We start from the raw sequence: 25,416 nt of genomic DNA, 5'->3' as shown, positions 1-25,416 counted from the left end.
AATCAGGTGTCCTGCCGCCAGGAGCGGGGCGCCCGGTTGGTCGGCACCTGGCCTGCCCTTCCCCAGGACGTGCCACGCGCTGCCCGCTAGGACCCCCGCCCTGTGGGGCTGAGGCGCCCTGGGGTCGGGGCGCTCGGAGCCACGGGGTGGGGACGCACCAGGGGCTCCAGGCGTGGGGCGTGGGAGAAGGGGAGAGGGTGGGCCGGGCCCGGAGCAGGGCCTGCCAGGCGGGGAAGGGCCCGGAGCGTGGGCAGCGCGCGGCACAGGGCGTCAAGCGCTCAGCCCGGGAAGGGTTAGAAAGCAGCCGCGGGACTTGCTGGGCTCTCCAGAGACTGTTTACTGAGCGGGTATCCCAGCTGGGTGGTATGATGTAGCCACAAACCACAGAGCCCAGGGAACAGGTGTCTTTGTGCAGCTCCCTTTTCTCAGGTAAAATTATACTTTTGAGTTTTTTTGAGGTGCGTCACGTAGCCGCTTCCTGTAGGTGCCGTGTGACACGGAACAGCTGTAGGACCGGCAGTGTGTCCTGTGTCGCGTACATAGCACACGCCGCGGGGTGAGGATTTCACTGTTTTCTGTCTGATGCTCTGATTATTCCAGCCCTCACGGACTCCTGGGTGCTGGCCCCAGCCTCCCCGGGCACGTCCTCCACGCGCTGCCCGTCCCAGACTCCCTGGGTTCCGCGGGTCGTTCCCTTTCCATCTCCAGCTCCCGGGGAGGGGGGTGTGGCTCTCTCGGTTCCTTTACATGCAGATCGCGTTCTGTGTCCGTGGGCCTGTGTGTTGGGTCTTTTGGCGTTTTCTCAGTCATTCTGCAGGAGTTGGCCTACACCTTTTTCATAGGCATTTGTTTAGTTTTGGTATCAAGGTAGTAAGTCTCAGAGCTGGGGATAGGCTCTCTTTTCCCATTTTTATTTTCTAGGAGAGTTTGTATGAGATTAAGAGCATCAGTTTTGTTGACTGTTTTGGTTAAACTTCCTGTATAAAGCCATCAGATCTTGGTTAATTCTTTTGGAGAGGGGTAGGAAGATTTTTAACCATCAATACAAATTAAATTTCCTTAATGATTTCAGTCCTACTCAAATCTTCTGTTTCTTTTTTAGTTCATTTGATCAGTTATATTTTTTCTAGGAAACTTTCTGTTTGGACTTAGGTTTTCAACGCTTGGGGCATGAAACGGTCCCTAGAATTCTTTGCTTGTCTTCGGGCCTTGCCACCTGTGCACCTATTTCTCCGTCTCTCTTCCTGGCGTCACAGCATGCCTCCCGCTTTCTTGGTTGTTGTTGCCAGAGGCTGAACCACTTTCTTTTCTGCCAGTCTCTCCTTCCTTCTGCTCTTCCTACATTCCCTCTTGTACTTTTCTCTTAATTTCTTGAGTTGAATTTTCATATAGTTGCCATTATACTGTTTGGTTCTAAATATTTTGAAATGTTCATTGTGATTTCTTTTTGACCCACTACTTATTTTTTAAGTATGCATTGAAAATTTTGAACATCAAATCTTACTAAAAAGCTACAGTAATCAAGACGTTTGTTTTAGGTGTTAAGGTAGACTTTTAAGTCAATGGAGCCAATTCTGGAGTCTAGAAATAAGCCCTTAGACTGAGGGCCATTTGGTTTTCTGCACGGGTGCCACGGCCCTTCACTGGGGAGAGGATAGTGTCTTCTTCGAGTGGTGCTGGGACAGTTGGACGGACATCCACGTGCAGAAAGGTTCATTTGTGCCTTGCCTCACACCACATACGAAAGTTAGCTCAAAATATAAGAGCTAGGGCTTCCCTGGTGGCACAGTGGTTAGAAATCTGCCTGCCAATGCAGGACACACAGGTTCGAGCCCTAGTCCGGGAGAATCCCGGATGCCACAGAGCAGCTGGGCCCGTGCGCCACGACTACTGAGCTTGCGCTCTAGAGCCTGCGAGCCACAGCTGCTGAGGCCCCGTGCCATGGCTGCTGAAGCCCGCGCGCCTGGAGCCCATGCTCTGCAACAGGGGAAGCCGCCGCAATGAGAAGCCCGTGCACTGCAGCAAGGACCCAGTGCAGCCAAAGATGAAATAAATAAAATAAATAAATTGATTAAAATATATATATAAGAGCTAAAAGTTGAAAACCTTTATAGGAAAACATGAGAGAAACTGTTTAGGGCCTTGGGTTAGGCCTGTAGTTCTCAGATCCAAAACCAAGAACACAACTCAGGAAATAAAATTGATAAACTGACTTCATGAAATTAAGAACTGCTGCTCGTGGGACTTGCCTGGCGGTCCAGTGGTTAGGACTCCACACTTCCACTGCAGGGGGTGTGGGTTTGATCCCTGATCGGGGAGCTAACATCCTGCGTGCCGCATGGTGGGGCCAGAAACTAAGACAAATTAAACATAAAGCAAGCAGCACTTTGAGAAAAGAAATGAAAGAACTGCTGCTCTTTGGGACCTCTCTGCTGGTCCGACGGATCGGACTCTGCTCTCTCACTGCCGAGGGCCCATGTTCAGTCCCTGGTCAGGGGCCTAACGACAGTGCAGCCAAAAAAAAAAAAAAAAAATTGCTGCTCTTCAAAGGACTCTATTAAGAAAATTTTAAAAGGCCACAGACTGGGAGAAAATACTGGCAAATCACATTTCTGGAAAGGACTTGTATCTATAATATATAACTCTTAAACTCAATAAGAAGATAAACAGTCCAATTAAGAAATTGGCAAAAGGTTTCAGTAGACGTTTCACCAAAGAATTACAAATGGTTAATAGTCACGTGAAATGATGTTCAACAACTTTAGTCATTAGGGAAATGCCGATTAAAACCATAATGAAGTAGCATTTTACACTCACCAGGATGGCTACAATCCAAAAGACAGCCGCTGACAGGCGTTGACGGGGATGTTGACAAATGGGAACTGGTCAGCGGTGCAAGGTGCTGCCGTGCACCTGAGTCTCACACCGATTTACTGTGCGACAGAAGTCCGATGGGAAGACTGCGTCTTGTATGATCCCATCTATAGCCTGTCCAGGAGAGGCCGGTCCACAGACACAGGCCGAGGGGTGGCCGCCTGGGGTGGGGCGGGGTTGACCACCGAGGCTCCGAGAGTCTTTATGGGCTGACGGGACCGACCTCAGACTGGATGGTGGTGATGGCCCCCCACCTCTTTAAATGTACTAAAAATTCCTGAGTGGTATACTTAAAACAGATACATGTGCATTATACCACAATGAAGCGGTTAAAAAGTTACAAACATGCTTTATCTTGGTGCGTTTAAATAGGTAATACATTCATACAGTCCAGAGGTTAACATTGTGTGAAAGGTTTAAACGTGTTACCGTCCTGAGTTCCTCCACGTAGGTCATACTCCGTGGTCACCCCTGCGTTCACACAAACTGAGCCTCCTCGTCGGGTGACACGCCCGTAGTTGGGGAGCCTGTGCCCTCTCTACCTGGTCAGCACCTCTGACGGGCACGAGGCCTCTCCGGCTGGGGTACAGGAGTGCAGCCGGCGGCCCTGCCCGTGCCCACGCGGCTACCGGTGCTGGGTTGAGGGTTCCGTGTGCGGCTGGTTCCTGCCGGGGTCTTGGGCCTGTTGCTTTGGCCCTGGACACAGACGCCCGTCTGGCCCGTGTGCCTGAGGCCGGCTGACAGAGACTCTGAAAGCCCCACTGCGCCGGAGACTTCTCCTTCTCATCGTTCTGTCAACTTAAGTTTGCTGCTAGGTGCATTCGGCTTTAGAAATGCTTCCCATCCTTAGGGAGTTTCTTCTTATTAAGAAATCTGTTTTATGTAATAACATAGCTCTGTCTGTTTTATTTTCGCCTGGTATTTGGTATTTCAGTTTTTTTAACATCTTTCTTAAATGTGACACTTTCTACAGCAGAGAGCTGGGGTTTTTTTAAAAATTGAATCAAAATTTATTTAACTGGCAAGTTATTTTACATTTACCACGATTGCTAGTAAAGTTGGGTTTGTTTCTGCTTTAGTTTGTGCTTTCCATTTGTATTTTTTATGCCCCCTCCCTTGAGTTCCTTCTGTAGAATTAATAAATTTTATTTAATCTCTTTTTTGCCTCTGATTAGCAGGCTATATGTCCTATTATTATTATTTTAGTGCTAATGAAATTCTAAAATGAATGCATTTTTTAAAAGTCCAGAATTAACATGAGTCTCTTTCTGTCCCTCCTAAACAACACCAGAGCTTGCCTGCTGCCTGGGCGCCTCCTAAACCCCAGCCAGTCCATCCACTTCAGGCTTTTTCTTCCTGAGCTACATCTTCTCCTACTTACGTTCTGTTTTCGTTTGCAGATGACTTTATTCATTTCCACCCTGAATGATAATTTCGCTCTTCCTTCTTGTCGGCTGAGGGTCTGGGCTCAGTGGCCTGAGCGCCAGCCCTGCCTGTGGGCCCACCTCTGTGGCTGCCCTGGGCCTTGGCCCCCTGTGTTGAGGGGTCGCCATGTCTGTCTGGGTGCAGGTTTCCTCTTACTTCCTTTGTTTTGGGTTCTTTTGCTTCCTGAATTTGAGGCCTTATGTCTTTGATCGTTTGGGGGGGATCCTTAGACATTATTTCTCAAATTTTGCCTTTCCCTTATTTTCTCTTCTTTCCTCTGGAACTCTTGTGATGTGTTTGTTAGACTCTTTGATCTGTCTGCACGTCTCTTACCTTTCTTTTGTTTTCTTATTTTAATTGATATCTTTGCTCAAATTGATCTTTCAGAAAATTGATCTGCCTTCAGCTGAGACTAATCTGCGATTTGACCATCCATTGAATTTTTAATTTACGTGAATAGGTTTTTTATTTTTAGAAGTTACATTTGGTTATCTTTTGTACCTGCCTGTTCTTTATTCTTAGTGTGTTATGTTTTTAATTCCTACTTTCATGCCTCTAGTAGTTTTAGACATACATGTTTCAGTTAATTCCTTTGTTAATTCTTTTGCCTGAACTTTGGGGGTCTGCTTGTGCCATTTTTTGTGGCTGTTGCCAGAGAATTACTTGCCTGTGAGTGAGGTGAGGTGAGGTATCTAAGGTGGGACTTTCTCAACTGTGGCCGGGGCTGTCCCTCCTCAGCACATTCCCTTCTGCGTCTGCCAGGCACCACCTGATCCTAGAGTCACTTTTCCTTAGTTTGTCGTCTTGAAGTTCGTGCCACACACCGAGTACCCTAATCCCACTGAACGCGATCTTCCAGGATAGAGCTGTGAGCTTCAGACTTTGCGCCTTTGCTCAGAGTACGCTGTTCTCTAGTGAGTTTGCTGTCTCCTTCAACCTCCTTTGGAGACCTTCCTCGATGAAGGGTCCGTGGTGCCTGCCGAGTGTGTGGCATGTCTTTCCTCGTGTCTTTCCTGAGCACTTAGCACAGCCTCTGGGGAGATGCATGTGTGTCCCACCGGCCAGAAGCTTTTAGAACAGGATTCCAGTCTTTGTCGGTTTAACTCTGAGGCCAGCACATACTGCCACAATAAATAAATAATTCTCGGGTTTACTTTAAAGTACTATGCTAATAAGACAGAATAAATAGTGTTAGATTTTTATTTCACAAAATGGCAAATAGTAAACAGATTTTTAAGACAGTGTAAAAAGATTAAAGTGAAATTCTTTTTCTACGGTGTTAGGTCAAAACAGATTTATGATTTCGAAAAAGTCAGCGTTCTTAGATTTAATGGAATCCGTAGATATCTAAGAAAGCCTCCAGTGAGTAGCCCGGTAGGGCCCCCTTGATGAGCCTGCCCAGCTGTGTCCTTTCTCTTGCAGGTGAGCATCTGTCTGGAATGCAACAGCAGCAAACTGCGGGGCCTGAAACGGAAGTGGATCCGCTGCTCAGCCCAGGCCACAGTCCTGCACCTAAAGAAGTTCATTGCCAAAAAACTCAACCTCTCGTCTTTCAACGAGGTAAATAGAAGCTATAACGAGTCACTTCTTGTTTGTAAAAGTGATGTTTCTGAAGTTCTTCGGGTTTGTTTGCTTTTTACAGTCCTGTTTGGACATTTTCAATCAGAAAAAAAAATCTGCATTTGTTTTGCCTACCCCCAGATAGTGTGATAGTAAATAGCGGTGAAGACAGTGGAGGCCCAGAGCCCACGAACACGGGAAGCCACTGTTGAGAGAAGAGGAAATGCCAAGGGGGCTGCAACAAGATATGTTAAATATTTTCTTTTTTTTTTTTAATTAATTAATTAATTTGTTTATTTTTGGCTGTGTTGGGTCTTCGTTGCGGCGCGCGGGCTTCTCACCGCGGTGGCTTCTCTTGTTGCGGAACACGGGCTCTAGGCGCGCGGGCTTCAGTAGTTGTGGCGCACGGGCTTAGTTGCTCTGCGGCATGTGGGATCTTCCCGGACCATGGCTCAAACCCGTGTTTCCTGCATTGGCAGGCGGATTCTTAACCACTGCGCCACTAGGGAAGCCCAGGATATGTTAAATATTTTCACCACAAAGAGAAGTTCTGTTCTTCAGTTTCGCAAACGGATGGATGGGTGGATGGGGATGGATAGGACGGGTGGGTAGATAGAGAAGGTACTTCCCAGTTCCGATAAATGCTGAGAATAAAGTAAAACGTGTCCCCTAGTGGTGCAGAGCAGGGCGGTGCACAGAGGGGTGAGAGCACATCAGCTTAGGGGTCGTTGGGGAACCCTCCCGAGGGCGTTCACTTCTGCTCAGACATAAACTGTCAGCAGGAGCTTGCTGTGTACCAGCAGGTGTCAAGAGGAGGCACTGGGGGGCCTTAAGCCGGGGGCTTGTGGTGAGAACAGCCCTGAGGCTGTGAGGCAGGTGGGCTGCTGGGGTTCCGAGACGGAAGCAGGAGCGACCGGTTGAGGGGAGTCTGTGGCAGAAGTCCCAGGAGAGACAGGCCAGGGTAGTGCGGTAAGGATGGAAAACTGAGGCCAACTTCTCAGGTGGGCTGTAGAGAACAGTGGGTAGGACGTGGCCCTGCAAAGACGTGTGTCCACAGCCAACCCCGCAACCTGTAAGCGTGGTCTTTGCCAGAAAAAGGGTGTTTTCAGATATACTGAAGTTCAGGATCTTGAGATGAGATAATCCTGGATTATCTGGGCTGCCCCTAAATTCAGTGACATGTGCCCTGACAAAAGTGAGGCAGAGGGAAATTCGAGACACGCACAGAGGAGAAGATGGTGTGAGGACAGAGACGAGAGGCTGGGGTGATGCGGCCACAAGCCAGTGGATGCCTGGAGCCCCCAGAAGCTGGAAGAGGCAGGAAGGATCTTCCCCTGGAGCCTCCAGACTGAGCACAGCCCGGCCGGCACCTTGATTTTGAACTTCTGGCCTCCACATCTGTGAGAAAATGAGTACCTGTTGTTTTAAGCCACCAGGTTTGTGGTACGTTGTCATACCTGCCATGGGAAACCAAAACAGATTTCAATACCAGGAAGTGGAGTGCTGCTGTAACAAATACCTAAAAATGTGGTGGTGCCTTCGGATTTGGGTCAGAGGTACAGGTTGGAAGAATTTTGAGAAACACGATTTTTAAAAACCCGAATCGCCTTGAAGAGACTGTCGATATGAACGTGTCCATTAAAGGTGACTCTGGGGACGGCCGAGAGGGAAGCACGGAGCATGGTGGAGAAAGCGCCCGTCACCTTTGAAGGTGCGTGTTGCACAAACAGAGTGTTGGTGGAAATAGGAGTATTAAAGATGCTACTGGTGAGAGCTCAGAAGGGAAAAAGGAGCATAGTATTGGAAATGGGGGAGAAAAGTGATTCTAGCTACACAGTGGCAGAAAACTGGCTGAGTTGTGTTCTGCGGTGTGTGGAAAACAGGACTTGGAAGTGGTGAACACGGATATTTAGCTGAGGACATTTTCAAGCAAAGTGCTGAAGACGTGGTCTGGTTTCTTCTTGCTGCCTGTAATAAAATGTCAGAGATGAATTCAGGAAGGAACTGCTCAACGAAAAGGAACCAGCACTTGACGATTTTGAAAAGTCACAGCCTATCCAGATTGCAAAAAGACGGTAATATTGGGAGTTTGACTGTTAGAAAAACATGCTCTGGAGAGAAGGCCAAGTGTGTAGCTGTTCAGCCTTTTGCTAAAGGGATTAGTTGTTTGACTCACGGCGGCTCAGCCATCTCATGGGCGGAACAGAGAGGAGTTATCCAGGAAAGATCTGCAGAGCCTGGACCTCTGACACACATGGGAGACGCACAAGGTTTCTAAGAATGTGCTGTCAGCAGAAACACCACCAACTCGTACTGAAGGGGACAGAGACAGGAAGAAATGAGAGGCTATCAGACTTCCAAAATTCTGCGCGCGGGGAGTAGGCTGGTGGAGCTGCCAAGGTGAGCTACCGCTAAAGGAAAAGGAGGAACAGCTCCAAGGCAGAGCCCGGGGCCCAGAGGGTGAGGCCATCATGGGCCCAGAGAGCAGGAGGAACGGCTCCAAGGCAGAGCCCGGGGCCCAGAGGGTGAGGCCATCAGGGCCCAGAGAGCAGAACCTTGACCCACAGTGAGCTGTTCTCAGGTCTTGAAACCTCATGGAATTTTCCCTGCTGGATTTCAAACTTTATTGAGACCAGTGATCCCTTACGCCTTCTAATGTGTCTCCCTTTTGGACTAGGAATATCTATCCTGCCCCAGCCTTGTATTTGGAAAGCAGATAATGTGTTTTCTAGCTTCGCAGGTCCACAGCTGGAAAGGCATTTGCCCCAGGAGGCATCGTACCCAGAGTCTCACCTATACCTGACTCCTGTGATTTAGAAGATAAGATCTGGGACTTGGAGCTGATGGTGTGTAGATGAGATTTGGGGATTTGGAGTTGATGCTGGAGTAGATTGGGTCCCTTGGAGATGTTGGGGTTCGGTGAGTGTGTTTTGCACGTGGGATGGATGTGGATGTTGCTGGGTCAGAAGGCAGACTTTAGTATGTTATGTGGTGACACAGCCAAAAGATACGTCTACTTCTAAGCCCCGGAACACGTGAATATGACTTTATTTGAAAAAAAAGATTTCTGCAGACATGTAAAGGGTCTTGGGATGAAGAGACCATCGTGTATTATCCAGGTGGGCCCTACATTCAATAACAAGTGTCCTTATGAGAGAAGGCAGACACAAATTGTCTCAATAGATTTAATTATACAAAGTATCTTCTCAGACCACAGTGGCATGAAGTTAGAAATCAGTAACCAAGGGAAAACTGGAAAATGCACAGAATTGTGGAAATGAAACAACGCAGCTTTAAACAGCCAACGGATCAAAGGTTAGAAAATACTTAGAGAAGAATGAGAACAAAAACACCACGTCCCAAAACTAATGCGATACAGTGAAAGCAGTGCTACGGGGAGATTCATAGCTATAAACACTTACCTTAAAGACAAGGAAGATCTCAAATCAACAACCTAAATTTACAACTTAAGGAACTAGAAAAAGAAGGGTAAGCTAAACCCAAAGCTAGCGGAAGGAAGAGAATAGTAAAGATTAGAGCAGAAATAGACAAAATAGGGAACAGGAAAACGATAGAGAAAATCAATGGTTCTTCAGAAAGGTCAGCAATGTTGACAGACTTGTAGCTGGATGAGCTAAGAGAAGACTCAAATTCTGTAATCTGAAATGGAAGTAGGGACATCACTACTGATTCTTCAGAAATAGGTTGTAAGAGATCACTATGCACAATTGTATGCCAACAAATTGGATAACCAAACGAAATGGACAAATTCCTAGAAACACAAAGCTATCAAGACTAAGTCACAAAGACGTGGAAAATCTGAATAGACCTATAGCTCATAAGGAGATTGAATCACTAATCAAAATCTCCTAACAAAGAAAAGCCCTGGACCTGACAGCTTCACTGAATTCTACCAAACATTTAAAGAATTAATACCCGTCCTTCTCAAACTTTTCCAAAAGGTCGAAGAGGAGGGAGTGCTTCCCAACTCATTTCATGAGGCCAGCATAACCCTGATGACAAAGCCAAATAAAGACACTACAAGAAAAGAAAACTACAGACCAATATCCCATATGCACATTGATGCAAATATCCCAACAAAATGCTAACAAACAGAATTCAGTATATGTTAAAAGGTTTTACACACCATGTGCAGGCGGGACTTATTTCTGGAGTGCAAGGGTGGCTCAGCATATGAAAATGGATTAATATAATTACGCCACATCCACAGAGTGAAGGAAAAACCACACGATCATCTCAGTTGATGCAGAAGAAGCATTTGACAAAATTGAATACCCTTTCATGATAAACACACTGAACAAACTAGAAAGAGTAGCCATATATGAAAGTAAAATAAAATCCATACATGAAAAAACCGTTCTGAATATCACACTCAGTGGGGAAAAGGGAAAAGCTTTTTCTCTAAGATAAGGAACAAGCCAGGGAGGCCCACTTTTACCCTTTCTAGTCAACATAGTACTGGGAATCCTAGCCAGAAAAATTAGACAAGAAAAAGAAATAAAACACATCCAAATTGGAAAAGAAGAATTTAAAAGATTATCTCTGTTTGCAGATGATATGATTTTATATGTAGAAAACCCTAAAAATTCCACACACACAGACATGAAAAAGAACCTGTCAGAACTAATAAATTAATTGAGCAAGGTAGCAGAATAGAAAGTCAACAGAAAAATCATATGCATTAGCTCAGTATCAAAAAAACAAACAACCCAATCCAGAAATGGGCAGAAGACCTAAATAGATATTTCTCCAGAGAAGACATACAGATTGCCAACAAACACATGAAAGAATGCTCAACATCATTAATCATTAGAGAAATGCAAATCAAAACTACAGTGAGATATCATCTCACACCGGTCAGAACGGCCATCATCAAAAAATCTAGAAATAGTAAATGCTGGAGAGGGTGTGGAGAAAAGGGAACCCTCCTGCACTGTTGATGGGAATGTAAATTGATACAGCCACTATGGAGAACAGTATGGAGGTTCCTTATAAAACTAAAAATAGAACTACCATATGACCCAGCAGTCCCACTACTGGGCATATACCCTGAGAAAACCATAATTCAAAAAGAGACATGCACCCCAATGTTCATTGCAGCGCTGTTTACGATAGCCAGGACATGGAAGCAACCTAAGGGTCCATCAACAGATGAATGGATAAAGATGATTGGCACATATATACAATGGAATATTACTCAGCCATAAAAAGAAACGAAATTGAGTTATTTGCAGTGAGGTGGATGGACCTAGAGTCTGTCATACAGAGTGAAGTAAGTCAGAAAGAGAAAAACAAATACCATATGCTAACACATATATATGGAATCTTAGGGAAAAAATGGTTCTGATGAACCTAAGGGCCGGACAGGAATAAAGACACAGACGTAGAGAATGGACTGGAGGACACGGGGAGGGGGAAGGGTAAGCTGGCACAAAGTGAGAGAGTGGCATGGATGTATATACACTACCAAATGTAGAATAGATAGCTAGTGGGAAGCAGCCGCATAGCACAGGGAGATCAGCTCGGTGCTTTGTGACCACCTGGGGGTGGGGTAGGGAGGGTGGGAGGGAGACACAAGAGGGAGGAGATATGGGGATATATGTATATGTATAGCTGATTCACTTTGTTATAAAGCAGAAACTAACACACCATTGTAAAGCAATTGTACTCCAATAAAGATGTTAAAAAAATCAGATGCATTTTTGTACATGAGCAATGAACAATCTGAAAAGGAAATTACAGAACTCATTTCATTTATAGTAGCATCATAAAGAATAAAATACTTAGGAATTAACCAAGGAGGTGAAAGACTTGTACAATGAAAGTTACGAAAATTGCTGAAAGAAAGACAAGCACGTGGAAACACATCCCACATTCATGGATTGGAAGACTTAATATTGTTAAAATGTCAGTATTACCCAAGTAATCTACAGATTCAGTGCAATTCCTATCAAAATCCCAAAGATGTTTCTTGCGGGGAAAAAAAAAGAAATCCATCCTAACTTTTTTATGGACTCTCAAGGGACCCAAATAGCCAAAACAGTCTTGAAAAAGAGCCAAACTGGAGGACTTGAACTTACTCTAAAGATAACACGAATCAAAACAGTGTGGTGTTGGCATAAAGACAGACAGACTGATGGAGCAGAATAGAGAGCTCAAAAGTAAACCCTCACATATGTGGTCAACTGACTTTTGACAAGGGTGCCAGGACCCTTCAATAGTCTTTTCAACAAATGGTGCTGAGAAAACTGGATATCCACATGCAAAATAATGGAGTTTGACCCTTACCTAATACGATATACAAAAATTAATTCAAGGGACTTCTCTGGTGGTCCAGTGGTTAAGACTCCGTGCTCCCAATGCCGGGGGCCCGGGTTCAATCCCTCGTCAGGGAACTAGATCTCACAGGCCGCAACTAAAGATCCTTGCGTGCCGCAGCGAAGATCCCACATGCCTCAACTAAGACCCAGCGCAGCCACATAAGTAAATAAATATTTTATTTAAAAAATGTATCAGGGATATAAATGTAAAACCTAAAACAATAAAACTCTAAAAGAAAACACAGGACAAAAGCTTAATGACGTTGGAGTTGTCAGTGATTGGTTGGATAGAATACCCAAGGGCACAGGCAACAAAAGGAAAAATAGACAGTTGGGACTTCCTTGAAATTAAAAAAAAAATTGTACACAATGGAAGAAAGTATTTGCAAGTCATATTTCTGACAAGGAATTACTATCCAGAATATATAGACAGTTCCTAAAATTCAACACAAACTCAAACAACTTGAGTAGACATTTCTCCAAAGAAGATATATGAGTGGCTGACAAGCACATGAAAACATGCTCGGCTTCCCTGGTGGCGCAGTGGTTGAGAGTCCGCCTGCCGATGCAGGGGACGCGGGTTCGTGCCCCGGTCCGGGAAGATCCCACATGCCGCGGAGCGGCTGGGCCCGTGAGCCATGGCCACTGAGCCTGCGCGTCCGGAGCCTGTGCTCCGCAACGGGAGAGGCCACAGCAGTGAGAGGCCCGCGAACCGCAAAAAAAAAAAACAAAAAAACACGCCCAACATCACTAATCATAGGGGAAATGCAAATCAGAACTGTAATGAGACCCAGCCCATACCCAGTAGGATGACTACCGTAAAAAACAAGTAAGCAAGTGCTGGTGAGGAAATGGAGACGTTGTCACCTTGTGCACTGCTGGTGGATGTAAAATGGTGCAGCCACTCTGGAAAACGGTACGGGGGTTTCTCAAAAAACTAAACATAGAGCTACCATGAACACCAACAATTCCACCTCTGGGTAAAGATACCCAAAAGAATTGAAAACAGGATCCCAAGGAGATATTTGTACCCCCATGTTCGTAGCAGCATTATTGGCAGTAGGCAAAAGGTTATACATGAACAAAATGTGGTCCGTCCGTACAATGAATATTCAGCCCCAGACAGGAGGGAAATTCTACACCCGCTACAACGTGGGTGAACCTTGAGGACACGATGCCAAATGAAATGGGCTGGGCACAAAGGGGCAAGTACTGTCTGATTCCACTATACAAGGTCCCTAGAATCATAAAGACAGAAGGTAGAATCAGGGTTTCCAGGGGCTGGGGACAGGGGGATGGGAAGTTATAATGGGGACAGAGTTACAGTTTTACAAGATGAAAAGTCTGTGGATGGATGTGGTGACAGGTGCACGTTACGAATGTATTTAATACCACTGAGCTGTGCACTTAAAAATGGTTAAGATGGTAAATTTTATGTGTATTTTACCACAATTTTTTTAACAACATAAAGGAATGAACTATTGATACCCACAGAGAAAAGAGTAGAGAGAGTTTTGAGACACAGAGTGGAAGGGCCACCTGAGGATGGAAGCAGAGGTTGGAGGGATGCAGCCACAGGTCAGGGAACCCTGGAGACTCCAGAGGTTGCGAGCCCGTGGACTCCCAGACTGAACTCTGAGGCTGCGTTTCTGGAGTTACACGTCCCAAAGTTATGGTGTTTCCATGGCAGCCACAGGAGTCACAGGTGCCGGACCCTTCTTCCCTTGCCCTGAGAGAGAAGTTTAGAAGACCATCTGGGGGCTTCCCTGGCGGTCCGGTGGTTAGGACTCAGCAGTTTCACTGAGGTGGCCCGGGTTCAGTCCCTGGTCGGGAACTAAGATCCTGCAAGCCATGCGGTGCTGCCAAAAAAAACTAGAAAATATAAAAATAAAAGACCATCTGGGTCAACAGCATTTGTCATCAGGGAAGTGCAAATTACAACAGCAAGATCCACTCCACACCTGTCAGAGCGGCCGGAATCCAGAGCGCTGGCGACGCTGGGTGCTGAGCAGCAGGGACCCTCATCCCCACCGCTGGGAACGCAGGACGGTGCAGCCGCTCCGAAGGCAGCTGCGTGGTTGCTCACAAAACTAAACCCACTCTCACCATACGATTCAGCCGTCAAGCCCCTTGGTACTTACCCAGAGGAGCTGAAAACTTATGTCCACACAGAAACCTGCACGCAGATGTTTATAGCAGCTTTAATCGTAGTTGTCAAAACTTGGAGACAGCTAAGGTGTCCTTCAGAAAGTGAATGGATACGTAAACAGTGGCCCATCCAGACAAATATTACTCAGCACTAAAAAGAAAGGAGCTATCAAACCATGAAAAGACACGGAGGAGCCTTCAGTGCGTACGACTGAGAGAAAGAAGCCAGCCTAGAAGGCTGCCCACTGTGTGCTCCAGTTCTATGACATTCTGGAAAAGGTAAAACTGTGGAGACAGTGAAAGGGTCACTGGTTGCTGGGGGCTGACGGGGAGGGATGAACAGGCAGGGAAACGACTCTGTGTGACGCTGTCATGGAGGACACACGTCGTCATACGTTTGTCCAGACCCCCAGAAGGCACAACACGGAGCGTGAACCCTCATGTGAACCACAGGCTGCGGGTGGTGAGGGCGGTCATCGGTTGTAACGAACGTTTTCATCGGGGCTGTTGATGGTGGAGGAGGCTGTGAGGTGGGGGCAGGAGATACACGAGAACTCTACCTTCTGTGAAATTTTGCGCAAACCTAAAACCGCTCTAAAAAGTCTTTTAAAACTAAAAAGGGAGAAGCTGTCTGTGGAGCCCATTACCTTCTTCCACTGAGGTGAAGGGGACAAACCTGGCCAAGAGGGGACTGATGTCGGGGGACAGCGTGCTCTCTAGTGAAGGCAGTCTGGGCGCCAGAGCCCCGTGACGGGGGCGCTGCCTTGTTGTGTGCGGACGGAGGCCCCCCGGTGCTCTGGGCCCGCTGGGGGGGTTGGGCCTTCCAGGCGCCGCTTCCCACCTGTGCTGCCCCAGAAGGAGGGCAGGTGGCCCTTCAGCGACTGGCGTGACCGCTGCGGCCCCAGAGACCATGTGTCCTGAGCGCCGAGCCCTTGGCCCCGCTGACCGAGGTCTTGTTCTCCCGTCAGCTGGACATTTTATGCAACGAGGAGATCCTTGGCAAGGACCACACGCTCAAGTTCGTCGTCGTCACGAGGTGGAGATTCAAGGTGAGACTTTGGCGTGACGCGTTGTGTGTGATTTTCAGGGTCTGCTCAGGACAGCAGCTGCTTTGTGGGCACATCTGTTTCCTGGCGTTTAGGCATAACGAGCAGACCAGGCACGGGGTTGTCAGGAATGCGGCCGTTCTGAAGCTGCATCGGCCTCAGAGTTGTGTGGTCGGGGAAGGCGTGGTCTCCAGGCCCTGACTCGCCCCACCCCTCCTGGTTGAGGTGACCGGCGTCCTGGGAGGGAGTGGCCGCTGCAGTCAGAGGACACGTCCCCTCGAGCCGCAGCGCCTCTCTCTGGAACAGGAGGCAGATGAGTGGGACCCCATCTTCGGGGGCTGCCTGGGAGCAGGGTAGAGACAGCCTGGCCGACACCCCCAGCTGGAGCCGAGGTCTGAGGGCGAGTGGGGCACAGAGAGAAAAGGCAGGAGCAGGTGTGGGGACCGGGCGTGGGACTCACCCTCGGAGCTGACGAGTGTGGGACCATCGCCAGCCTGTCCCCTTGGGGTCACCGGTGCCGTTCCCTCGCCCCCTTGTCTTGCAGAAAGCACCGCTCCTGCTGCACTACAGACCCAAGATGGACCTGCTGTGAGCCGCGGCACAGCAGAGACTCAGCCGCCGGGCGCCCCGCGAGTACGCAGCCAGGCGGGGCCGCCACCGCGTAGGATGCTGCCCTGGGCACCGTTTGGACTGGGTCCCGAACAGAGAATATTTATCACTTTTGTATGAGAATCACACTCGCGAGGCGCTGCGGCACAGGGTTACGGACGCGCCTCGCCTCGCCTCGCGGCCGGGGCGCCTCTGCCCCAGCGGGAGGGTGTGGCGACGGCCTTCGCCGACCCGTGACCTTTGCTTGCTTTCCAGGTCTTGAAAATCTCGGTCACTTCCGTTCAGTTTATGAATTAGGTTTCACGATAAGCCCCCAAAATACTTGTACGTTTACTGAATCCTTCCTAAGTTATTGACAAAATGTCTTTTCACGTGAATGACGATATTTATGTGGCCTTTAGCTTCCTGAAGACTTAGAAGATATATAAAAATTTAATTTAAAAGCATACCAAAAGAGGCTTCCATGAGTATCGTGAGTTAACCATGGTATTTCATTTTCCACGTCAGGGAACGTGAAGCCGAGGGCCGCCCTGACTCCGGGGGGCCCGCAGCCCAGCTGGGGGGCTGCACCCTGACCCCGACGCGGCTGCCCCGCCCGGTCAGCAGGGCGGACCGGAAGACGACAGTTCGCAGAACGATTCTTGTTCTCAAAAATTGTTTCTCTTAAATAGGGCACAAGTTGTTCAGTGCCGTCGTTTAACTTCCCGCTTATTCTTTCCCATTTTTGTTTTGCTGAAGAGATTGATGGTGGTGGCGGGGGGCCTTTCCCGAGACGGCGCCCCCGTCCGCGGCGGGGCTGGTGCCCAGGGGGCGTGTCTCCACCAAAGCCCCACTTGTGCAGACCCCGGGTCCCACCACGCCCGCCTTCAGAGGTGGGCACGTCCCCGTGCTCTCGTGGAGCAGCTGGCGCGCTCTGGCCGCTGTTGGCGGGCACGCTAGAGCCACAGAGGGCGGGCGGGCGGGCCCCTGTGCGGCTGAAGCGGCTTTTCCAGTGACTTAATGACCTACAGCGCGGGCAGACGCAGCACACCCTCTGTTAGCCCTTTCTCCTCCCAAATGTTAATATTTTTGTGGAATTGGAGAATAAACTCTTTGCCAGCACATCCATTTTTGTTCCTTTAAGATAGTAACTTGGAATGTGTAACGACAGGAGCAAGGAGACGGGCCTTCTCCGGGTGGTAAGCTGGTCCCCGCTCCGTGGCCGTCCCTGTCCGCGTCCGGTGGCTTCTGCCTGACCTTTGGGCTCCTCCCCCTCTGTCACCTCCTGCATCACCGGGGCGCTGGGGTCCTGGGGCCGCCTCACTTGGTAGGTGGTCCTGACGGTGGCTTGAGAGCCGGGTTTTCCATGAAGAACTTCACCTTGGTGACTAGAGTTTTTCTCGAACTTGCTTTGGAAGTGGTGGTTGGGCTCATCGACATTCAAGTTTGTTTGTTTGTTTTCTGCTTCCTGTTTCATACTTACAGATGTCAGAAGCAGCTCCCTTAGTGATGGGAAAAACAAATTAACTCAGTCCAAGTGGTTTTAATATAAGGCCTTTCAGAAACATAAAACCAAGTTTTTCTTAGGAATTGGTCAGAGTTCATCTCTCTCTTTAAGCCCGTTACTCCCGGGACCGTTTGAATGATTCAGTTCCCTGCGCCTGCTGTTCATCCCGATCGTTTGTTAGGGTCACTATTCAAGGGTTCAGTGAGTAGATGTGTATGACTAAGTATTACCTGTCTACCTCAAATACACATTTCTGCTGAAGCATTCTGTAAAACCGTGTGTTCTCAGTGCAGTTGAAGTGTACCGTTAGAATTTAGGTATTTTCCTGTGTGATGAAAGGAAGGAAGGATTAAACAGTGTGAGCGTCCAAATTCAAATAAAATTAATTCACAGGTCAGATTAAAATGAACCTGGCTGTATAATCTCATAGTATATATTTGTAACTTTGCAGCTATCTTTGCAATCACTTGAATTTGCTATGGTGCTAAGTCGACGTACTTAATACACAGAGAGGTGGAGATGAGTCAGAGCTGGCGTCACCATCCCCACTGGGCCCTGGCCACCTGCTGATCCCGCGTTTGTGTCCGTGTTACCCTGATGAAACCTCAGCAGCAGAAGTACCCATTTTTCTAAGATGTCCTCGTGCAGACCGTCTTCACTGCAGGAGATCCCTGTTCCCGCCACCTCCGGTCTGACCGCAGCCTTACGGGGACGGAGCTGGGGGCCTCGCCGTCAGAGGGAAACTTTCACTTTTCTCTCGTGTCCGTTTAACATCAACGGCAGAATTTTGTCTTTTCCAGCATAAAAGCCAGGATCAGTTAGTGATTGGATCCTATTAAGTTTGTTTTTTGTTTTTAACAGATGGGGTTACTGTGAAGTAGTTTTCACAACCCTTCGTGCTGGTAAAGCAAACGCTGTCAGTTACCGAGCGGCACCCTCGTCAGCAGCACAGGGTCTCACTAGGTACAGGTGTCGTGAAAATAGAAGATTCAGATAGAATATATAATATTGAATTTAAGATTTGGGGGGTTAAAAAGAAGAAAACTTAACTTTATAAAATTATTTATTCTATTTTAAGCCTTCTGTCATATTTTCCCATCCAGTTGTTTGGTTTCAGTGGTCCAGCTTTATTTACAGGCATATAAGATGAAATTGGGAGGCGTTCTGCAAGCTTCTTCCTTTTGCTTTGAGTAGCTTCCGACTCGTGTGCTTTGTGTTACCCGGATGAGAAGCGGTTGGTGCTTCTGCGCGATAGGCTCCAGCGGGCGGCGCCACGCGTACGTGGAGTGTCCGTGGCATCTGCTCCACTGAATGGAGGCAGTGTAGGCGGACTCTCAGAACGTGTACGTCCAGCCCTTTGGTTTTCCTTTTCCGTCGTCGTTCTCATGAAAACACTGTTGCTGGGAATGTGCGTGGGCCTGTGCAAGGGGCTCGGCCATCGGTAAGAGTGAGTGACCGGCCAGCGGCCGCAAGTTGACGTGCGGCCTAGGCTGGCCTCGTGCCTCAGACCCCGCGCGCTGGTGGCCCAGGACGCGCCCCCGTGTCGACCACAGATGTGACGGTGCTACTTTCCCAGGCTCCTGAGCCCGCCGGCGCGTGCGGCCTTGATGCCTCCTCGTGGCATTTGAGGTCTTTAGAAATTGGTTTGTTTTTTCTTCAAAGCCCACAGGATGGATTTTACAGTGATTTTGAAGCGTGTCATTGGATTGAATATCATAGGAACAAGCCAGCTGATTTCTACCTTGTACGTGAATATTTGATGTGCCCTCAAAACATTGAAAACACATGTAGTGCAGATAGATCACAAAAGTTCAGTTTCTCTGTTTCCTCAGGCAGTCATTTACACTCCCGCACGTCACATGTGACCTTAGCGTGATGAACCAATGTGTTTCTCTGCCTTGGTGTCTAAACCGACTACATAGGTTGGGTAAGTCGGTTAGAAAGCAATTCAGGCGACGCCACAATCATCACTGAGATTCTGTCCCTTCCTGGGACCGCCGGGCCCCTCACCAGCTCACGTGGTCCCTGTGTCCGTGGGTGCATCTGAAGGGGGCCTGAAGTTTACGTGTCCCCTAGAACGTGTGTAGCATTAGCGTAAATGTCTAGTTCAACAGCTTCATTGGGTGCAAGAAAACCATTTTTCCCGTATGATGCAGCGTTCAGGGGCGAGAGCCCTTGCCGGCCCTGGCATCCCGCGTGGAGATCGGGGGCTCTGGGGGATTGTGGAGGTGACGCTGCAGACACATGTTTTTGACTGTTTAGTTTGGAAGTTTACATTTTTTATGCTTCGTGTTGGTGTGTAATTTTTTGTACTCTTGGTGGCTAGGTTTTATCTAAAATCTTTTTTGGAATATTGCTTAACTGTTTTGATTTTATGATAGTGAAGCTTGTATTCAGTGTTTTGCCAATTGATATTATATGCTTGTAATAAAAGCAAAAGGAAAACCTACCTAGTTCTCTGAGGCTGGACGTTTGTTACCTAAGATGTTTGTAAGAGCGTGAGATAGGTGCCTTAGGGTGATACGGTGTAACGAAGAGTGCCGTGGGTATTGGTGAGGGCGCACACACGCCACACTGGGCCCTCCCCTCCCACCCCAGCCTGGACCCTCACAGGTTAACGACTCTGCCCCACATGGCGTTTGTGACTGACTTCATGAAGCTGGTCCAGTGTTGGCGCCAGAGGCTCGATGGGAACTCTGGGAGCCCACACGCATCTGTGTGCATGGAGAGAGAACTGTCTTTGGTTGGTAGCTGTGTGTGCCAGGGAACCTGTGTGAAAGAAGACCTCTGATTCCCCTGAGCGGTGGACCGCCGGTTGGAGTTGCACCCTCTCTTGGCGTGTTGGGACACGTGTGCATACACATTTCTCGTGAGGGTGCCCTCTGCCTCCCTTTTGTTCTGTCCAGGCCTTGGTGGGGGCGGTGAGTGATGCCCTCCCACACGGGAGGTTCTAAGACTCATCTCTTCCGGGAACACCCTCACACACACGCCAGAATAATTTTAATCTCGGCACTGGGCCCCGTCAGGTTGACACATGCGATCAGCTATCGCAGACAATTTACTATATCCATAACTTTTAATTTTTAAAGGTTAAGTAATTTACAGCAATCTTGAAAATCTGAGGAAACCAGAACTGAAAAAAAGGGAGAATATGTTGACCAAAATTATGCTCTCGTGGGTTTCAGATCATTAAACTTGAAAGATAAATTTAGTCTTAAGAAACTAATTTTACCTATTTTACTTATTTTTGGTAAATCGTTTACTCCACCTAACGAATGTCAAGGTGCCGAAGCCACGTGTAAATGTCCACGTTCACCGGGGCGCTGGGTGGGCTGCAGGGACGGCAGGAAGCAGGCTTCATCAGGGCCCATGACTCCAGGAAAGAGTGAGAAGGAGATCAGCCAGGCCCAGGTCTCCCCTGCCCCCCAGCCCCTGAGCCTGGGAGGAGGGGCTGCGAGGGACTGAGGGGAGGCTGCGCCCGCCTGCAGCTCACACAGGAGATTTGCTTCTCCAGCGAGACTCCATTTGCATGAAACGTGCAAGTCCCGCTTTAACCGGCAGCGCCGTTACAGGTGTGATCCTGCATCCCCTGCCGTGAGACAGAGGCTTTGGAGGCCGCAGGAAAGGAGCACGCAGCACGCACAGCCAGGGGCCTCAGCCACACCTGCTGCCTGGCTGAGGATAAATGTCTCCCTTTGACTTTTGGTTCTTACGGATAAAACCCCCAGTGGGGCCAGCAGTCCTCGTTGCGGCAGCTGTGGCCAGGCCCGGGGCATGGGGCCCTCTTGCTAGGTCGGTAACCTCGCGGCGCCCACTCCCAGTTGCGCTGGAGTGCAGCCGTGCTCCTGTAGGTAACAGGCCCCTGCAGGGTGCGCAGGCAGCCCCTCCGTCCAGGTGGCAGGCAACACCCCATCATTTGGTGTGTTTTGCCTTTACGTGGCAGGTGGCCGTGGGAGGCCTGTCAGTCTCAACCACCAGCAGGCTGACGTATCCGTCAGACTCTTGTTGCAGCCTGATTGTCTCTGGATTTTATTTGAATGTGAAAATATAAACCATTTGACAATGAATCCTGTGGGGCTTTTTGTTTGTTTTTTTTAACGTGTGTTGGGTACTATGATAACAAAGTTGCTTCTTTAGGAACATTTTTAGTCAAAAACCTTTTGAGGCATAAACAGATCTGGCCCTTATAACAAACAGACCAAGTATGAAAATGCACCGGCTAAGTACGTATTCTTGTTGGTGGGAAATGGCTTTTTCCACTAACACCTCAGGAAGCACAAAGCAGGCATTAATCCCAGCTCGGTCCTGGGAGGTGTTTCTGGTGATTCTACTGCTTACAGGCTGTTGTCTGTAGGACCCCAGGGCTTGGGCGGGAGGTCCTGCGACCCCAGGGCTCTGGAGAGATATGGGGAATGGTCCCAGGACAGCCAGGGGTCCCCGGGATCCACACTTCTCTTCCTGGCCCCGCGTGGTGCTGTGGCTGTGCAGGTGTTACAGGTGTTACTCCCCCTGCCCCTCGGCTGTCTCTGACCCCACACCCAGGGCGGCGGGAGGGGCCCGGAGCCCCATCTCCCGCGAACGCAGCCAACACGGATCGAAATACTGCCTGATGGAGCTGCGGCTGGTCTGGGCCGCCTGCTCCCTCAACGCCCAGGTTGGCCCCTGTGAGGGTTCCTTTTGAGGGCTTGCTTAGTGACGCTCCCAAGGGTGAAGTGGGGCCCCCGGGGGCCTGCCAGAATCGCAGGGTGTGCGTTCTGTTTGTCGTCCAGCATGGAAAGCGCTTCCTCGCACTGTGTCAGTGTCGCCTTTTCACCCATGACGCTCGTGCGCTCAGACCCCCTTCAGGGTCTTGCAGAGGGGCTTCCGGGTTTTCCTCCCACAGGGCTCACGTATTTCTAGTTTGGCTTATTTCTTGTGTTTCCTCAGGGAGGCGGGGCACCTGCTTATATGGAATGGAGAAGACACTGGTGTTTGTACCCAATCTGCTGGTTCCGGGAGTGGCGGGGTGGGTGTCCTGGACGCCCACAGGCAGCAGTGTCACAGCAAACACACGGACCCCTGTGCTCCTCTGCGGGCTGCGTGTGCGCGGCTGCATCTCGAAGAATGTCGGCGACGAAGGAAGCCTGCTGTGCGTTCAGACTTGAGTGGGAAGACTCTTGGCGTCTCCATTTCAGCACAGGTGTGGAGTTTTGAGAAATACTGTTGACTAAGTCGAGAAATTTCCTTCTGTTAAAGCTCACTAGACATCTTAGTCTAGAATGTGTAATTTCCATTTTGTAAATTACAAATTTTAAGTAAAAAAAAAATTTTTAAGTAACCTTTCTGTTTTGTTTTTGGATTTTTAACACATACACAGATTCATGCAACCACCACTACAGTCAGGACACAACAGCTCCATCATCCCAAAGACCTCCTGAGTGCCGGTCCTCCTCTGCCACCCCCACCCCCCATAATTCCTGGCAGCCACTGATCTCCGGCATTGTAATCTTGCCTTTACCAAGGCCAAGGCGGCTCCAGCTCCCGCTCAGGTCCCCACAAAGGCTCCCAAGTAGAGACCTTTATCTGCCCATGTGAGGACAGAAGGACTAGTGTGACCCCTGGGCTGCTGTCTGCATGGGGCTGGTGTCCTGTGCTATTTGTATAAATAAACCTGAGGCAGGACCTGTCAAAAAAAAATGTCGTGTAAATAGAATTGTACACGTCACCTTTGAGACTGGACTCCTGGACTCAGCGTACTGCCTTTGAGATCCATCCGAGTGGCCAAATGGCTCATATGTCCTGTGACGTGGATGGACCACAGTTTGCCGGTTCACCTGATGAAAGACTTTTGCATTTTCAATTTTTGATGATTGTGAACCTCATGTACAGGTTTGCATGTGGACGTAAGCTTTGTTTCTCTACAAAGTAGGATTTCTGGGTCGTATGGTGAGTGTATGTTTAAGAAACTGCTGAACAGGATTTCCCTGGTGGTCCAGTGGTTAGAATCCACCTTCCAATGCAGCGGGCGCGGGTTCTATCCCTGATTGGAGAACTAAGATCCCACATGTCGTGTGTTGTGGCCCAAAAAACAGAAAAAGAGAAAAGAAACCTCCGAGCGACAGTTTCCAGACTGGCTGCCCGACTTTGCATTTCCAACTGCAAGGCCTGAGCCATTCCAGCACCCCACATCCCAAAGTGCCAGTGTTCTCTTTGATTTTAGACGTTTTTGGTGGTGTGTAGTGGTGTGTCATTGTGGTTTGAATTTGCATTTCCCTAATGGCTTTCATGTTGATCCTCTCTTCATGTGCTTATCTGTCATTACATCATCTTTGGTGCACTGTCTATTCATGTCTTTTGCCTACTTTTTAACTGAGTTATTTTCTTACTGAGTTTTGAGAGTTTTTATATATTCTGGATACAAGTCCTAAGTTTGATATGTGATTTGCAAATATTTCTCCCAGTATTTATCTTGTGTTTTCATTTTCTTTACACTGTCTTTGGCAGAGCAAATGCTTTTAATTTTGATGAAGTCCAATTGATTTCTGCGTTTATGAATTCGTTTATGGATTACGCTTTTGATATCATGTCTTAAGAACTCTTTGACAAAGGCCAGGTCATGAAGGTATTTTTCTGTTTTCTTCCAAACATTTCACAGCTTTGTGTTTTACACTGATGTGTGATTCATTTTGAATTAATTGTGAGATGTGAGGCTTCGGTTGAGGTTCGATTATTTGCATGTGGACGATCAACCGATCAACTTTTCAGCACTGTTGAAAAGGCTGTCCTTTCTCCACTGGATTCACTTGCACTGTTGTCAGAGGTCAAATGGCCATATCTATGTGGATCTGTTTCTGGACTCCTTATCATTAATTTCTGATCACTGACTGTGTATTTGTCCTTTGCTGATACCATACTGTTTGGATAGTTGTTGCTTTATGGAAAGCAGTCAAATTGGGTAGAGTGATTTATCCAACTTTGTTCTTCTTTGTGAAAATTATTTTAGCTACCCTGGCTCATTTACCCTGCCATATAAATTTTACACTCTTCTTATCTATATCTAAAAAATGTTCTGCTGGGAGTTTTGGAATTGTGTTAATTCTATAGATCACTTTGGGGGAGATTGACATCTCGACTATGTTGGTAACCGAGCAGGACCCTGGGCAGCCTTCCCGGGACAAACATCCCCCCCCCATGTCCTCTGCCTGCCTCTTGTTTATAGAAAACCTTTAGCCTCCTAGGCCTTCCCTGAGTTCCAAAGAATACATTTAATCAGAGAAGTGAGAAAATGCAGAGACAAAGGAAAACAGCCAAGCAAGACAAAATAATAATAGTTTAGCCATTAAATAGTCAAGGACCTCGAGGGCTATAGATACTATTCTGAGCCTTATTCTTGAGCTGTTTTGCAGATTCTGAAACCCCCCACCAGGTGGAAGAAGTTAACTGTATGCTGCCCACAAACACATAGACTCGAGACTGGCTGAAACCAGAAGGTTGATGATGCTGACTCCTAATTACCTCACCACCAACCAATCAGAAGAACATCCACAAGCTGATCACACACCCCACGACCCCGCTCCCTCACCCTGTCTTTAAAACCCTTTCCCTGAAAGCCATCGGGGAGTTTGGGTCTTTTGAGCACTAGCTGCCCTGGACTCCTTGCTTGGCTCCTGCAATGAATGCTGCCCTTTCCTTCACCACAGCCAGTGTCAGCAGATTGGCTTTACTGTGTGCTGGTGAGTGGACCCAAGTTTGGTTCAATAACATGTTGAGTCTTTCAGTCTATGAGCATGTTATGTCTCTTCATTTATGTAGGTCTTCTTTTGTGTCTTTTATCAGGATTTTGTGCATACAGATCCTGTGCATGTTTGGTTAGATTTATACCTAAGTCTCTCTGTCTGCTTTTCTCTCTCTCTCTCTCTCTCTCTCTCTTTCTGTCTCTTTCTCTCTC

At 48.2% G+C, this 25,416-nt stretch overlaps 1 protein-coding gene across 8 annotated transcripts in view; it reads left to right on the top strand.

Moving 5' to 3' along the window:
* The window catches only part of PCGF3 (polycomb group ring finger 3), a 57,587-nt gene extending 34,781 nt beyond the window's left edge, over nt 1-22,806 (top strand). For 4 of the 8 annotated variants that reach the window (XM_027104009.1, XM_027104007.1, XM_027104008.1 and 1 more), the window contains 2 exons: nt 5,722-5,859; nt 22,416-22,806. In XM_027104009.1, the coding sequence (XP_026959810.1) occupies nt 5,722-5,859; nt 22,416-22,682 (405 nt within the window). In that variant the 3' untranslated portion in view covers nt 22,683-22,806. Of the gene's footprint in view, nt 1-5,721; nt 5,860-6,000; nt 6,188-14,968; nt 15,398-15,938; nt 19,939-22,415 lie in introns of those variants that run through there. The other 4 variants (XR_003432327.1, XM_027104010.1, XM_027104011.1 and 1 more) reach the window with 4 other exon arrangements.
* The last annotated feature ends 2,610 nt before the right edge of the window (nt 22,807-25,416 follow it).

Source organism: Aethalodelphis obliquidens, unplaced genomic scaffold (genome assembly GCF_003676395.1).
Source record: "Aethalodelphis obliquidens isolate GAN/ISIS:26980383/991018 unplaced genomic scaffold, ASM367639v1 scaffold6, whole genome shotgun sequence".
Taxonomy (NCBI): Eukaryota; Metazoa; Chordata; class Mammalia; order Artiodactyla; family Delphinidae; genus Aethalodelphis; species Aethalodelphis obliquidens.
Note: the sequence above shows the minus strand (reverse complement) of the source record. Positions and strands in the feature narration are given on the sequence as shown.